Source organism: Equus przewalskii, chromosome X (assembly GCF_037783145.1).
Source record: "Equus przewalskii isolate Varuska chromosome X, EquPr2, whole genome shotgun sequence".
Classification (NCBI taxonomy): domain Eukaryota; kingdom Metazoa; phylum Chordata; class Mammalia; order Perissodactyla; family Equidae; genus Equus; species Equus przewalskii.
The window spans coordinates 109,035,416-109,050,467 of record NC_091863.1 but is presented as its reverse complement, the minus strand read 5'-3'; the positions used below and the strand labels follow the sequence as shown (position 1 = coordinate 109,050,467).

At 41.4% G+C, this 15,052-nt stretch overlaps 1 protein-coding gene across 6 annotated transcripts in view; it reads right to left on the bottom strand.

Annotated features, from left to right (window-relative positions):
- SLC9A6 (solute carrier family 9 member A6) overlaps positions 1-15,052 on the bottom strand; it is a 69,800-nt gene that overhangs the window by 25,583 nt on the left and 29,165 nt on the right. For 5 of the 6 annotated variants that reach the window (XM_070604829.1, XM_070604828.1, XM_070604830.1 and 2 more), the window contains 6 exons: positions 13,504-13,639; positions 11,865-11,976; positions 11,485-11,573; positions 8,849-8,962; positions 3,137-3,248; positions 2,044-2,197 (listed from right to left, as the gene is read on the bottom strand). In XM_070604829.1, coding sequence (XP_070460930.1) covers positions 2,044-2,197; positions 3,137-3,248; positions 8,849-8,962; positions 11,485-11,573; positions 11,865-11,976; positions 13,504-13,639 — 717 coding nt within the window. Of the gene's footprint in view, positions 1-2,043; positions 2,198-3,136; positions 3,249-8,848; positions 8,963-11,484; positions 11,574-11,864; positions 11,977-13,492; positions 13,640-15,052 lie in introns of all 6 variants that reach the window. The other variant, XM_070604824.1, reaches the window with a different exon arrangement.

Sequence of the window (15,052 nt, the reverse complement as noted above, 5' to 3'; positions counted from 1 at the left end):
CTGTACTAGACAAATTTGGGGGGAGGGAAGAGAAACTTAAATTCCAGTCTCCATTTGCAAAGAGGCCCCCAAACCCTCAAATAACAACAAAAACAACAGGAATTAACCTAAGACTGTAAAGTAATATATACAATTAAATGCCAAACCATGCTACAGGGCAGGCAAGAGGGGGCCAAAGGGCTTGCAAAGCTGGTAAGGTGGATCAAGTTTATGCGAAGAGGTGGGGGTTTTTTTGCGGGGGGGTAGGTGTGGGTATTTGGTTTGGTTTGTGTGGAGGGCAGCAGGGAAGAGAATTGATCCTTTTTAAAAACTGAGACTCGGGGCTGGCCCCGTGGCCGAGTGGTTAAGTTCGCGCGCTCCGCTGCAGGCGGCCCAGTGTTTCGTTGGTTTGAATCCTGGGCGCGGACATGGCACTGCTCATCAAACCACGCTGAGGCAGCGTCCCACATGCTACAACTAGAAGGACCCACATCTAAAATATATACAACTATGTACCGGGGGGCTTTGGGGAGAAAAAGGAAAAAAAAAACAAAAACAAAAAACGAAACAAAAACTGAGACTCCACTTAAGAGGATTATTTTTCCTAAATTATCTTACATTTAATTTTGTTCTTAGTAGAACAAGGAGGAGTCTTCATTTACAAGTCTTAAGAAAAGGAAGGAGTTCAATCCTTCCAAAATCCCGCCCCCCCATTTCTTGATGCAGCACAGTCTAGGAGGAATTCAGTGAGATCAGAGGCTCCTCCGTCCACCACTGAACTGTTCGTGTGACCTTGAGCAACTTAGAACGTTTTGAAGCCCCTATTTCCTCACTTGTAAAATAGAGCTACTGTGATTAGATAAATATGTAAAACCCACTTAACACAACACCCAGCACACAGTAGGTACTTAACAAATGCCAGGTCCTCCCTGAAGTCATAACCAGGGTTATGAGAACATTATTTTTGTGTATTTTCAATTATATACAGTAACAGCATGGAAATTTAAGAAAGGGATTTGAATAGCAAAGAGAGAAAGAAATAACAACAACATTCAAAGAGTGATTTAGGGCTGGCTGGTCTTAGAATGTTAAAAGAAAGGCATAATAGAATGAGAAAAATGGAGAACAGATTCTATAAGATGTGAAATACTGTTTTCTCTAATAAACCCTACATATTCTGGAAGCTCAGTAGTTCTTAAGGTCTATGAAGTTTCAGCCAAACAGAGGTAAAATCTACAAAGGCTTTAGCAACATAGGCTGCTGTATCCATGGAAACAAATGTAGAACTCTTGAGATACAAGGAAGCTTTTCAATTGAATACATCAACTAGTGTGCATTTAAGACCACGACCTCACAATCTCGGCCTTGGATTGTCGGGTCAGAAACAAGGCTGATCATAAAGATGAGAAAGAATGATAAAATCTAGTATTGATTAGGGGTGGGATAAACTGGACTGTCTCGTATGCTGCAGATAGACGAAAATTTTTGATCTGATCTGGTGATAGGAATCAAAAGCCTTAAATATATGCATATCCTTTGACCAAGCAATTATACTTCCAGGAATGCATCCTAAGGAAATAATCAAACAAGTGCACAGCAGCGTATGCACTTACGAATGTTCACAATGCTAACTGTAATAGTAATAGCAAAATCTTCAATTGTTAATGGTAACAGCAAAATCCTAGAAACAACACGAAAGTCCAAGGGTAGGGATTTGGTTAAATAAATTATGATATATGCAGCCATTAAAAAATGATATTTACCAACAAAAATGTCCATACTATATTACACTTAAAAATTAGTTTACAAGAATACCTGTAGTATTGTCCTTTTTTGTTAAAAATATATACAATGCGTAGCAAGAGGGCTGAAAAGACATCCCTCAAAGTGTTAACAATGGTTTTTATTTTTCTTTTGCATATTTTCCATTTTTTCTGTATGTTATACTTTTTAAAAGGAAAAAATGAAACATTGCAGATTTGTCAAAGCTTAAAATTTTCTCCCGATTAAAACAAAAATAACTTGAATTGTAACACTAAAGTGAGGTCACCAGTCACTACTTACCTTATATGCAAGCATGACAGCATGGCAGTGGTGCCACCACCAAATACCCACACAGTAAAAAACACAATCAGCAGTGTGGTGCTGAACATCATTTGCCGCGCGTAAGTGGCAGTGTCTCGAATGGCCAAGGCAAATGCCATCGCACCGCGAAGGCCTACAAGGGAATGAAAGAGTATTTCTTTAATACCTCATTACCAATGTGCGCTTCATAAATCCAGAGAAATAAGGCACATTCTGAGAACTCAGAAGCACATGAACAAATACACAAAATATACTAACATACATAAGCATATACGAATAAGAATTAGTAGGTGATACTGACACGCACTGATCTTATGACAATTTTTTGAAATTTATTTTTAAATTTACATACAATGAAATTCACTCTTTTTGGTGTACAGTTCCATGAGTTTTGATAAATGTAGAGGTGTGTGACCACTACCACAACCAAGACACAGAACAGTTTTATTGCTCCCACCAAATTCCTTTGTGGTACCTCTTTTTAGTCCAACCTCTCCGTCAGCCTGCCAACCCCTTGGCAACTACTATTCTCCATCACTATGCTTTTGACTTTTTGATAGCATCACATAAATGGAATCACACAGTAAGTAAGCTTTTGAGACTGGCTTCTTGCACTCAGCACAATGGGTCTGAGGTTCATCCATGTTGCTGTGTGTATCAATAATTTGTTCTTTTTAGTGCTAAGCAGAATTCCATGGCATGGATGTACCACAGTTTGCTATTCAGTCACCCACTGGAAGACAGACAATTGGGCTGTTTCTGGGTTTTGGCAATTAGGAATAGAATCGCCAGAAATATTCACATACAGGTTTTTTTGTGTGTGTGAAAATGCATTAATCTTTACCTTCTCCACCATGTGTGACATATTCCTGAACCAGGAATTCGGAACCAGAACATGAAAATATTCCCACAGAAGGGAATGGGACACTATAAAAAGTTTTCTATTGGAACCTGCAAGTACAACGTGTAAGGAGTCTTATATTACCAGCATATCACTTCCACTTAAAATCAAGTTGGCACGTGTTGTGAGTGGTTTCTTGGAGTGGGCAAGAGAGGAAACGTTCTAACTTACCAGCAAACATCATCATGTGCTGAAAATTTGATCCAATCTTACTTCTTCTACCCAAATTAAGTAAGAGGGACAGGGGGTAAATATTGGCAGCTCTTCCCAAGAAAATAGCAATCTAAAATTATTAATAGGTTAAGGATAATTCTTATTATTAACATTATTTAGACTATACATTCAAGATGGTGAAAAACTATCTTAGATAGCTCAGCTTCTAACACACAGGCTTTTGATTCCTCTGTCTGACACAGCACTGTCCAATGGAACTTTCTGCAATGATGGAAATGTTCTATATCTGCACTGTCCAACATGGTGAGTACCTGAAATGCAGCCAGTGACTGAGAAATTGAAATTGTCATTTTATTTCATTTTAATTAATGTAAATTTAAATAATCACATGTGATTAGTTGCTACCAAATTGGACAGTGCAGGTATAACATACAGGAAATTCATTAGATGAACAGAAACACGTCTAACAGCAGAGCTTCTTTGGTATAATCTGAAGATTATTAACATGATAGGTTAATTCATTTTAATTGTCAGCGTTGGCAGGAGGAAGAGTAACACTGGCTAAACTTGCCCTTGCTTCCTCAGAACAAAGAAAAGGGCAGCTCCAACACCTCTGACGGCTGAAGTTCCTGCTAGCCCCACGTGTTCCCCCGAGGCAAGACTTCCACCTTGCTTCAAAGGGCAGGTTTCACAGGAATTCAGGATGGATTCAACTAGAAACCACTTTCAGTGTCTTTTTCTCCAGTTTGCTGTCTATGGAGACTCCTGCTTTACAAAGACAGTTTTTCTTTCAGGGGTTACAATATAGTCCCCACCCCATTTTCTGAAAGGAATAAACATAAAGTAAAATCTAAGATTAAAAACAAAACAAGGTGGGGGAACCAGTGTTGTCTTAAGTAACTTCGGAAATGGGTGCAGTCTGTAAGACAAAAGGGAAAAGGAACTGCGCATAAGCACTATATGCGTGTTGATAAAGTTGTTTCCTAAGGGAATACTGGTTAACAATTCTGATACCACTGTGTATTCTGGGAATGAACAATTAAGTAAATGGATGGTGGGTGGTGGAAGTCAGGTTTCTCACGTTGGAATGGGAGTTCACAAATCAGCAAGGGGAGGAAGCTTAAATGATCCATGTGGTAATGGATTAGAGTTGGAGACATCCATGTGAACTCATCTTTAGCTTAACAGAGATACAGGTAGTTACATATACAAATGTTTATTTTTGTATGTGTATGTATACATATATATATACACACACACACAATACAGGAACTAATATATACATATATATATTTCCTTGCTCTGTCAGCTAAGAGGGCCTAGAAGCAAGGACACTCTAGTAGCACTGAGCAAAACTAGAGCCCAGATTTTGGTTGCTAATACCATCCCCCAATAAAAGGAACCAGGGCTCCTTGGGGAGATGGTTGATTCTAGGGCTGGGGCAGAAAATATACAAGATGAGCCTGAAGTATCTTATAACTCCAGAAAGTAAGGAAGTGCTCAAAAAAATTTAAAAAACACAATGACAGGGGTACGTCAAAGGGACAGAGGAGCCCACTGAAAGAGCTTCCAACGGCCAAAGCTGGAATGGTTTGAGCAAAAAAATTTAAAAAGTAGTATGTATTATAACCCAAAGTATAAAATAAGGATCAACGAGTCCATACTGATACAAATAAGTGACAGGTCAAAACAATAAGTGGGGGAAAATAGAGAACTCTCCTGTGCAAAGAATTCCAAATAATTTTATAGAAACTCTGTCCTCGAGGAGATGGAACCTAACTCCCCACTCCCTAAGTGCAGGCTCCCTGCAGTGACTCTCTTCCAAGCGGCACAATACAGGAAAAGGGAAAAATGAGTAACTTTACAATGGAGCAACCTGACAAATCACTATCTTGGCTAAGTGATTAAGACTAACATCAACAGGGGGCCAGCCCCGTGGCTGAGTGCTTAAGTTCGCACGCTCCGCTTCAGTGGCCAAGGGTTTTGCCAGTTCGGATCCTGGGCACAGACATGGCACGGCTCACTAGGCCATCCTGGGGCGGCATCCCACATGCCACAACTAGAAGGACCCACAACTAAAAATACACAACTATGTACTGGGGGGTTTTGGGGATAAAAAGCAGAAAAAAATAAATAAATGAATAAAAATTGGCACCCGAGCTAACATCTGTTGCCAATTAAAAAAAAAAGGGGGGGGGCTGGCCCAGTGGCACAGCGGTTAAGTGCGCATGTTCCACTTAAGTGCCCCGGGGTTCGCCGGTTCGGATCCCAGGTGCAGACATGGCACCTCGTGGCAAGCCATGCTGTGGTAGGCATCCCACATATAAAGTAGAGGAAGATGGACACGGATGTTAACTCAGGGCCAGTCTTCCTCAGAAAAAGAGGAGGGTTGGCAGATGTCAGCTCAGGGCTTATCTTCCTAATAAGTATGCACCCTTGATAAGAAGTGATGAGAACGGCAACTTACTCCTGTGGTCTTCCTCCCAGTGAACGCACAACCCCAGCCTAATCAGGGGGAAAACATCAGACAAATTCCAATTGTGGGACATTCTGCAAAATACCTGACCAGTACCCCCTCGAAACTGTCAAGGGTCATCAGAAACAAGGAACACGTGAGAAACTGCCACAGCCAGCTGGAACCTAAGGAGGCATGACATCTAAATGAAATATGGTACCCTGGGTAGGATGCTGGACCAGAAAAAGGACATTAGGGAAAAACTCCAGGGATCTGAATAAAGGATGAACTTCAGTTAATAATCATGTATCAATGTCGGCTCATTAATTGTGACAAGTGTACCATGCTAATGTAAGATGTTAATAGGGGAAACTGGGTGTGGGGTACATGAGAACTTTCTGTGTTATCTTCACAATTTTTCTGTAAATCTAAAACTACTTTAGAATATAAAGGTCATTAAAAATAGTGATTCCCCGAAAAAAAAAAAAGAAAAACAAAACATGTGGGCTGATGTGGCAGCGACTGCTAGTTATATCCACATCTGTTCTTCCCTTACTCTACAGCAGCGGTCACTCCTCCCTCTTACCTCCAGTTTTCATTTGAGTACACAGCCACCTAGATAAAGAACAGAATTCTCAGCCTCCCTGGTGGGTAGGTGTAACCCATGGATGTTAAGTGGAAGTGATGCGTGCATATTCTGGGTCATGTATTTAAAGGGAATTGGGAGACATGGGGGTGAGCCACCGTGGACCCTAACGACAAGGGAAACTCTCTAGGGAGGGTTGTAAGAAGGCTGCTTGGGTCCCTCATGACTTTGTGGAGCAGAGTTGCCACACCAGTTCAGACTCCTACGTGAGAAAGAAAGAAACTTTTATCTTGTTTAAATTTTGGTTAATTAGGGTCATTGTCACCTGAAACCAAACCTATATCCTAACTATTGTAGCCAGCAAGAGAACAACGCTCTCCTGGTAAGAGTCAATTTTCACGGTAGGATTTTGTATTGAGGAATATCAATTCCTACCAGACTCAGAAACCCACAGAGAATATTTAGCCTTGTTTCTGGATAAGAATAGTTGATCAAGCCACTCAACTGCTCAAAAACTTCTCAAAGACTAGCAGGATATGAAGTTCCTGATCGCATGGGAGTTTTCCAGCTAAGGTTCTCTTATTAATCGGGCTTTATCTTTTTGCCTGAAGTCCATCCCCAGAAGACTAAGACTCTGTAGAACGGCATTTCAGTAATACCTCACTTTCTAACAGAGATCCTACTTAGAGTTTTAATTTAAAAATATTTCTGCTAATCTCTTTGGCAGAATCCTCCTTCTGAGGTGGTTTTCTAACTATTTCTTTTGAAAATCACTAATTCAGACATCTCTCTTTCTGACCACAATCTCTCCTTGCATGTTTCGCGTTCATCCAGCCACTCTGATCATTCTTCTACCTCACGGAGCCTCCAGTCCAAAGACCCCTCTACTTTTCCCTCAAACAGTCCTCCCCTTCTTCACTTCCCTTCTTCTTTTTTTTTTTTTTTGAAGATTAGCCCTGAGCTACCTACTGCCAGTCCTCCTCTTTTTGCCGAGGAAGCGTGGCCCTGAGCTAGCATCCATGCCCATCTTCCTCTACTTTATATGTGGGATGCCTACCATAGCCTAGCGTGCCAAGTGTTGCCAAGTCTGCACCTGGGATCTGAACTGGTGAACCCCGGGCCGCCGAGAAGCGGAATGTGCAAACTTAACCGCTACGCCACCGGGCTGGCCCCTTCACCTCCCTCCTTAGCCACGTCTTAGTAATACTCTTCCCAATACCCTACATTCACTTGCCCCGTCTGTGTTTTCACTGCACCCACTTGACAAAACCCCAAACCCAGACAGACCCTCTCTCTTTTCTTCATGCTTACAGCTAAGTACTCCTGAACGAAGTCATACAATAGGGCAGACTGATTCTGCTATTAATACCTACTCCTCAGACTCAAATGGCTCCCTAATACTGCTCAGCAATCCTACCGCTTTTCTTTGGTCAACTCACTCTCCCACTCTCTACAACAACTGTCTCCAAACCTTCTCCTCAAAACTCCTCTCACCTGTAGAAGCCAGCCTCCAAGATGGTTCTCAATGATCCCTGCCCCCTAGTATTCACATTTTTGTGTAGTCCCTGCTCACGCTGTACCACGGTCCATCTGTGTGACCAAGAGAATACAGCAGAAGGGATGATGGTATGTCACATCCAAGATTAGGTTATAAAAGGCACTTTGGATTCCATTTTGGTGCTCTCTCAGCTCACTCCCTCTGGAGGAAGCTATGCTGTGAACTGCCCTGTGGACAGGTCCACATGGAGAAAAACTAAAGCCTCCAGCTAACAGCCACGTGAGAAGCATAGGGTGGATCCTCCAGTCCCAGCCAAGTCTCAAGAGAGTACAGTCCGAGCCCAGAGCATGACTGCAACCTCAAGAGAGATTCTGGAGCCAGAACCATCCAGCTAAACTGTTTCTGGATTCCTGACCCTCAGAATCTGTGTGAGATGCTACATGTCTGTTGTCTTAAGCTGTTAAATTTTAGAGTAACCTGTTCCACAATAGCTAACTGATAGGCCACCAGCTCCTATCTCACTCTGAGCAAACATCTCACCTCCAACTTTGCAGATAAAAATAGAAGTTATCAGAGAGGAACGCCATCTTGCAAACGTCCCTTCACCTCTATATACCCTATCCTCTCTTGGAACAATGGTGCAGCTGTGCCTCCTCCCACTGAAGGCCAGTCCCTCCCCGCATGCTTTGGATGTCATCTCCTGCCTTCACATGAGGCTGGCACTACTGATCGCTCTCTTTCATGTACTCAGCTTCTCCCTTTTAACTGGAGTTTCAACTCAAGGAGAGAGACACTGAGACAGAGAGAGAGAAATGCACCCTCCTTCAGCCTTTCATCATCTTTCAACCACCGTCCTGTGACATGGACTGCAAACTCTTCCCCAGTATCCACTCTCTCTTTCTTCCCTTTAGTAATGGAGGACAAACAATCTTATCTTTTGGGTTGGCAGAATGGTAGAAGACTTTTTTCCTGTCATTTTACTCTGTCAGGATTATTTGTGCAATGAAAAAAATGAAAACAGAATAGATAAAAGAGTTGAAATCCTTATTTGTTTTACTCAGAGGAAAATTCTACATATTTAAATGTATTCTTATCAACCACACCTCCAAAAAAATGTGAAAAATCTCAATAAAAAGAACTTTTCAACACAGAACATATAATAAAGGATACAAATGCTCCTACTACAAATGTCGGGTTAAAGACATGGTTCTGGAAGGTGAACAGTGTCAATCCCATGTAGGAGAAGATGAAATTCTCTGCCAAGAAATTGAGAAGCTCAAACAACTGAAACGAAATTTGAAGAGGTTAGTCCAGTAAAGTCACACAATTTGAAAACATGAGCATTACTAAGAAAATAAAAGAGATACTTCAAACATGTAAAGTTCATGTACGTTCCCAAAAACAAGTGATTCACAGGGGAGCAAATAGAGATGACATTTCTAGTCCCACAAAAAAAGCCAGAAATGTTGCCCCCACTTCCCCTAATCAGCTTCCCTTCTCCAGGCCGCATATTCAGTCATTCTGCTCCTTCTCCTCCAAACTCTGTCAAGTTTTCTTTTGGAATGTTCCTCGTTGTCCCTGCCACTGTCTTAGTCTAGCTTTCATCACTTGCCACCCATGATGCTGCAAAAGGACCCTCATTGTATCCCTGCCACCCTCATCTTCCACACCACCACCCAATGACTCTCTCTAAATATGGTAGTTTCAAGACACTTCCCTCTCTACAGGCTGTAAGATCCAGTTCAAATTCTCTTATCCTGGCATAGAATGCTTCGTGACAATTCTCATATCACTGCCTTGCCATAGCGCTTTCACTTCTTACGTGGGTCTCAGCCTTCGTTAGGGAGTAACGGCTTACGCATTATAGCCTCATGCTCTAGCGTCCCCTGCTGCCTGCCCACCCTCCACCTGTTCATGTCACTAAGTCACTGCCTCTTCAAGTGTTACTAACGGAGCAGGGATCCAAGCCTTGCTGAAGGAATGAATTCAAGGCCCTCTATAACCCGGCATCCCTCTGTCCATCATAGTTACCTACCACTGCTCTTTAACATGAGCTCTCTGCCCCGCAAAAGAGGCTAGTGGTTAAGTCACAACATGGGCTCAGGAGTCAGAATGCCTTGGCTTTGAATCCTGCCTTCTCCACTTGCTAGCTGTGTGGCTTCGGGCAAGTTCGTTAATCTTTCTAAACTGGGGTTGCCTTATTACTGAGAAATGGGAACAAAATTCATGTAAATAAGTATATATTTAATTTACCTTAAATGATTTAATATACTATTATTATGACTTGTTTAATGATAATTGCTAAACTTTATCCAGTTTTTACTACATGCCCAAAACTATGCTAAGGACTTTACATGCATTATCTCACTTTAATCTCACAACAACCCCGTGAGGTAGCTACTATTATTATCTTCATTTTAAAGTTGGCAAAACTGAAGCACAGAGAAGTTATATAACCTGCCCCCGGTCACAGAGCCAGCAAGTAGTAGAACCAGGATTTGGAACGAACGATACAGGGATGCCAGGGGGCCCACTTTAATCCACAAGCCCAGAGGTCAGCAAACTTTTCCTGTGAAGGGCCAGAGAGCAAATATTTGAGGCTTTGCAGCCACGTGGTCCCTGTCATAACCACTCAACCTGGCCAATGTAGCACAAAAGCAGCCATAGATTGAACATGAAAAACTGGGTGTGGTTGTGTGCCAATACACCTTTACTGATGGACACTGAAATCTGAATTTCACATAACTTCCATGTGTCACAAAATATTCTTTTTTTGATTGTTTTCCAACCATTTATCAACGTACAAACATCCTCAGCTTGCACCCCTCACAGGGAGGCCTGGCCTTCATTTGTCAACCCTCGCTCCATGCTTTCCTGCAACAAGACTGGGAGCTCTTACCTTTTTTTTCTTTTATTCCCCACCCCACTGCCTAGAAAAATGCCAAACCCTTCAGCTGATTTTCTTCTCTACACTTATTGCACTGAATTAGTCTGTGAAAGGGATCTGTAACCCCAATGCATGTGCTTGGGGGGAAAAAGCCTAATCTCTTTTGAGCGGTTGGGAAAGAGCATTGGCCATACGCTAAATGGGTGGCTCCAGGAAAAAGACAAGAAAAAGTACCTTTGCTGCTGCTTTATCATGAGTCCTTTCCAGGCTAATCTACGTTCTAATCATTTGGCAAAACTCAAAGCTTCTATTTCTCAATATGATCATAATCAAGTATGCACACTGCTCATGTATTTGTTCCATATACAGTCTAAGACTAGAAAATGCCGTGCCTATTTGCTTTATAATTTCCTTCAGGTACCCTGCACAACTGATCATTCAGTACCATGAGAAGCCCAACCACTGATGTGGTTGACATTCCTAGAAATATAGCAGCTCCAAGTGCCTGAAGGAAGATGGAAGGGAGTTAACCTTCTCTGTATGAGCCAGCAGTAGATCTAGTCAGATCAGCAGTTAATCTTATCTAAATCACACGGCAGTGTTTCTAGTCAGACCAGAGTGAGCTTCTAAAACATTCCTCTTAAAAGTCATTAGATTAGGGAAAGAAGGAAAGGAAGCTGACTGACCCCTGGAGCCACAATAAAAATAGGCCCTGGCCATTCTGCTGACCTATCGCTCCCCCAAAAGCTGTCACCCTTCAATCTGCCGATCCCATCTGTTTCTAGAGTCAAAGGAAGAGGAGCTGAAATGAGTAGACACTGTTTTGAACAGATCGAAGATTATTTTCCAGTAAAAAACGATTTCAGTTTCACTGTTAAGAAGGAAAAGTTTATTCACAAACTTATAAAGTTTCTCTTACCTGTTTAGTTCTATGCTGAGACTCCGTGGACAAATTATTGTATGTATAATGGGCCTGTGTGATGCCACAAAACAACACTGCAACCACACCTATAAAGACAACAAGTTCCAAGTTGACATCAAAGGGGAGTTTCCGACTTTTATACCGAGGCTCTTATTGTGCAGAAGTAGGTTATGTGCTCAGTGTTGAAATGTTCAGTTGTGACTTACTTTGTTGAGAGGAACCACTTCCACTGAAAAGCTTTATTACATTCTAAAGTGACAGCACAAATCCCAACCCTAACAAATGTGCTCAAATACTAGAAGAGTTGGTCCACTTGTCATCGACTGGCAAAGTCATTCCCTGTGATCAAAAGAGATCTAAAAGAGAAAGTAACCTACCCGTGAAACCCCACGCTTCAGCCAAGAGGAAGGTACTCCAGGACATCAAGAAGAACAAGCCGGTCTCCAACAACTGGAACTCCCGTAATTTGGTGAACTTTGTCACGTAAGACTGTCAAGGCTGATAACAAGATCTCGTAATACAGAAGAGTGATTAGAAAAAATAATAGTCAAAACAAGGCAACCGCAAAAGCAAAAGAAGGGTTCTCCAGTTTAACAAAAAAAAGTCACAAAATAAGGAGGCACCAAAGTGAAGAAATGGTTAAAATGAGCATCATACTGAGGAGTAAGCAGCCTTGCCTTCTGTGAGGAAGTCTTACAGCTTAGTCAACCCAACTGTTTTCTGGGTATCACATGCTTTGCCAGAAACCACACAGTAAAGGACAGGCAGAGACAAGAGCAACAGATCAGATACATAACATGGCAACTCTGACCATTAATTTGCGACTCAAAGCAAGACAGCTTCCATAATTATAGTAATTTACATTTATTATAAATGTCATTTCCATGCGATTTCACGCGTATTTGATTCTCTAACATCTCTGTGATGTACAGCATTCCATGATGAAGAAATGGAGGCATGTCACTCATTTATACTAGTCTAAAAAATATTTGTTAGTTGACAGTGGAATGGCCTGTGTCAAGCTGTGACAGATCTCAGGCTGGAACCAACAAATGTGTACTACAATAAAAGGATGAATAAGATATACTTCCGACCCTCAAGGAACTTGCACTGGAGAAGAGATACTATCTGTCCTGGCTTCTTCTTCAGAACTCTTTTTACTGCCCCTTTATGCCACAGTTCACCCGAAAAAAAGCCATAAGACAAGTCTCTTGTAGCATGAAGCTGAGGTACAGCAAGCCTGTAGATTCTTGAAAGAGTATTTGTTTTATAAGAAAGTATCTGAGAAGTTTGCAAGCTGCAAGTTCTGTAGAGATCATCTAGTCCCACTCATCTTCCCTGCTGCTCCTGCCCTCCACCTGCCTTCACTGAGGCCCCCAAGTGATGCGTCAACGCTTTCACACCAGAAGCTCAAGGAAGGCAGAGGCCATGTCTGCCTTGTTTATCTGTGATACCCACAGCATAGCATCTGGCATGTAGCAGGCAAGCAAAAACTGTTTTCTGAATGACTACAAGAATGACTTGCCCAATATTTCTAACAGCAAATTAGTGGCAGTGCTTAGGACTCTAGAGAAGAAGGCTAAAATCGGTGGGAGCTGAGATGATGTTCAATTAGCACCATGGCTGTACATGTCCTCTTCGTCCCCTTAAACAAAGAGCAAAAGACTGCTGGCCTGAGTGGCGGTGGAGAACACCCGGAGGCTCTTTGGAATATAGCTACCATGACATCAATTCACTCTACAACCTTAAAATCCACCCCAAAAGCGTCTCTGTGTCTAATTAGACTTTTGTAGCGAAAATTTGAGGGCATGAAGCCCTACACAAAACATTGAAATTCTTTTATTTATTTATTGGTAAAGATGACTGCCTAATATTTGCAAACAAAATACTTGGTTATAAGGCTCATAATTATAACACAATGCCAATTATGGAACCAGGAGAGAGCACAGAACACAGCATTCGACTACTCTTTTAGGTTAACAAGAAAAGATAAATACAATAAAAGGATATTAAAGCTGTCACCACTCCAGTAGCAGCACCCATTGCAAAAGATCCACTGAAGATCCCAAGGAAAATCCCAATGGACTTGAACATGGCTGTGACATCAAAGGTGTGACTGTTGTCTCCAGCTGGCTGGTATGCTACTATTGAGCTACAAAAGAGAGACTGTTCTTACTCCTGGAAGCAACTTTTACTTTAAAAACATTATCTGAAAAATAACTTAAAAGTACATACATACATAAAAATGTTATCCCGTGTAAAGCCTGAAAGATGAAATCACAGGAGGGGAGAAATCCAAAAATTCTTGATTCCGATTGCCAAAACAAGGACAAAAGATTACCAAAACACCCTGCGGTGGATCCAGCTAGCAAGGAAATTCAGCTTTTACTTAAATGGCAGTTTCAGGAGGCAGACCATTTTAAGGCTCTCTACGTGAAAGGTATAGCGAGCCTTTTCCTCTAGCCTCAAGATGCTGGGCACTACCATTCTTCTGTGACTCTGTTTAAGGTTTACTAGTACTGAGTGCCTGAAAGCCCTAACACACTAATGTGAACAAACTAATGACAAATTCCACTTATTTCCAGCGGAGGCATGAGAACACAAAGAAGACTGTTCAGTACTCAACCTGGTCACATTTTGTCTTTCCTATGGGAAAAAAGATGACTGAAGCACCTTTTCAACCTTTAGAATACCAGAATGGGCCCAATGCCTGATATCTATTCACTCCCTGAAATGGACTTTTATAGGAAAAAGGGCTTGAAAGGCCTTCCAAGGAATTAGAATCCACTCAACAGTACTTTTAGCATACCCAGTTGGATCCTCCACCTCACACTTCTGAAAGAAAGTCACTCTTTGAGAGGCCAACACAGGCAGTTACAGGAGACACTCTCCATCTTGAACGCACAGTCCAAAGCTAGTCTAAAAGTGTTTCTTTTAAAACAGTCACCCCAGAAAATAGAAACAGCTGAGAAAATCACTGTTGTCAGCAGGTCTCTGGCAGGAGGACCTACCGTTACTACCATCAGTTCTCATCTCAGTTAATTGAGGTACCAGTGTTTTTATGAAAAGTCCAGACTCAAAGACATCATACAAGTCATGTGAAAGAAAAGGAGAAAAAAACACATTCTCAAGAATATAATGAATTCTCCCTGTGGTTACTGCAATGATTTTTCTGGTCCAAGGTTAAAAAATGGGCTTGCTATATCATGCACGCCAAGTTCTTTTCATAACTCCTCAGTTAAGTTAAGAAAAAAAAAAAGCAAAAACAAAATCTAAGACCAAACTAAAATTTCCTAATTTTATGTGTTTTACGGAAGTATAGCACTAACATTAATTCTGGTAATGGCATCTAGAAATTTCTGAGATTCAATCTGAATTGAAAATTTTAAATATTTGTGTTTAAATGTTCAAAGTGACCAGATCACTTGGGGACAATATCATTAGATTTGATATTGTTTTAATAAATATGAAATGGCCTTTCATTTCATGCTATCTTACCTATACATATCTTCCCTACCTACCACAGTAAATGAGATCTGATGGCATTAATTACATTAATACATAG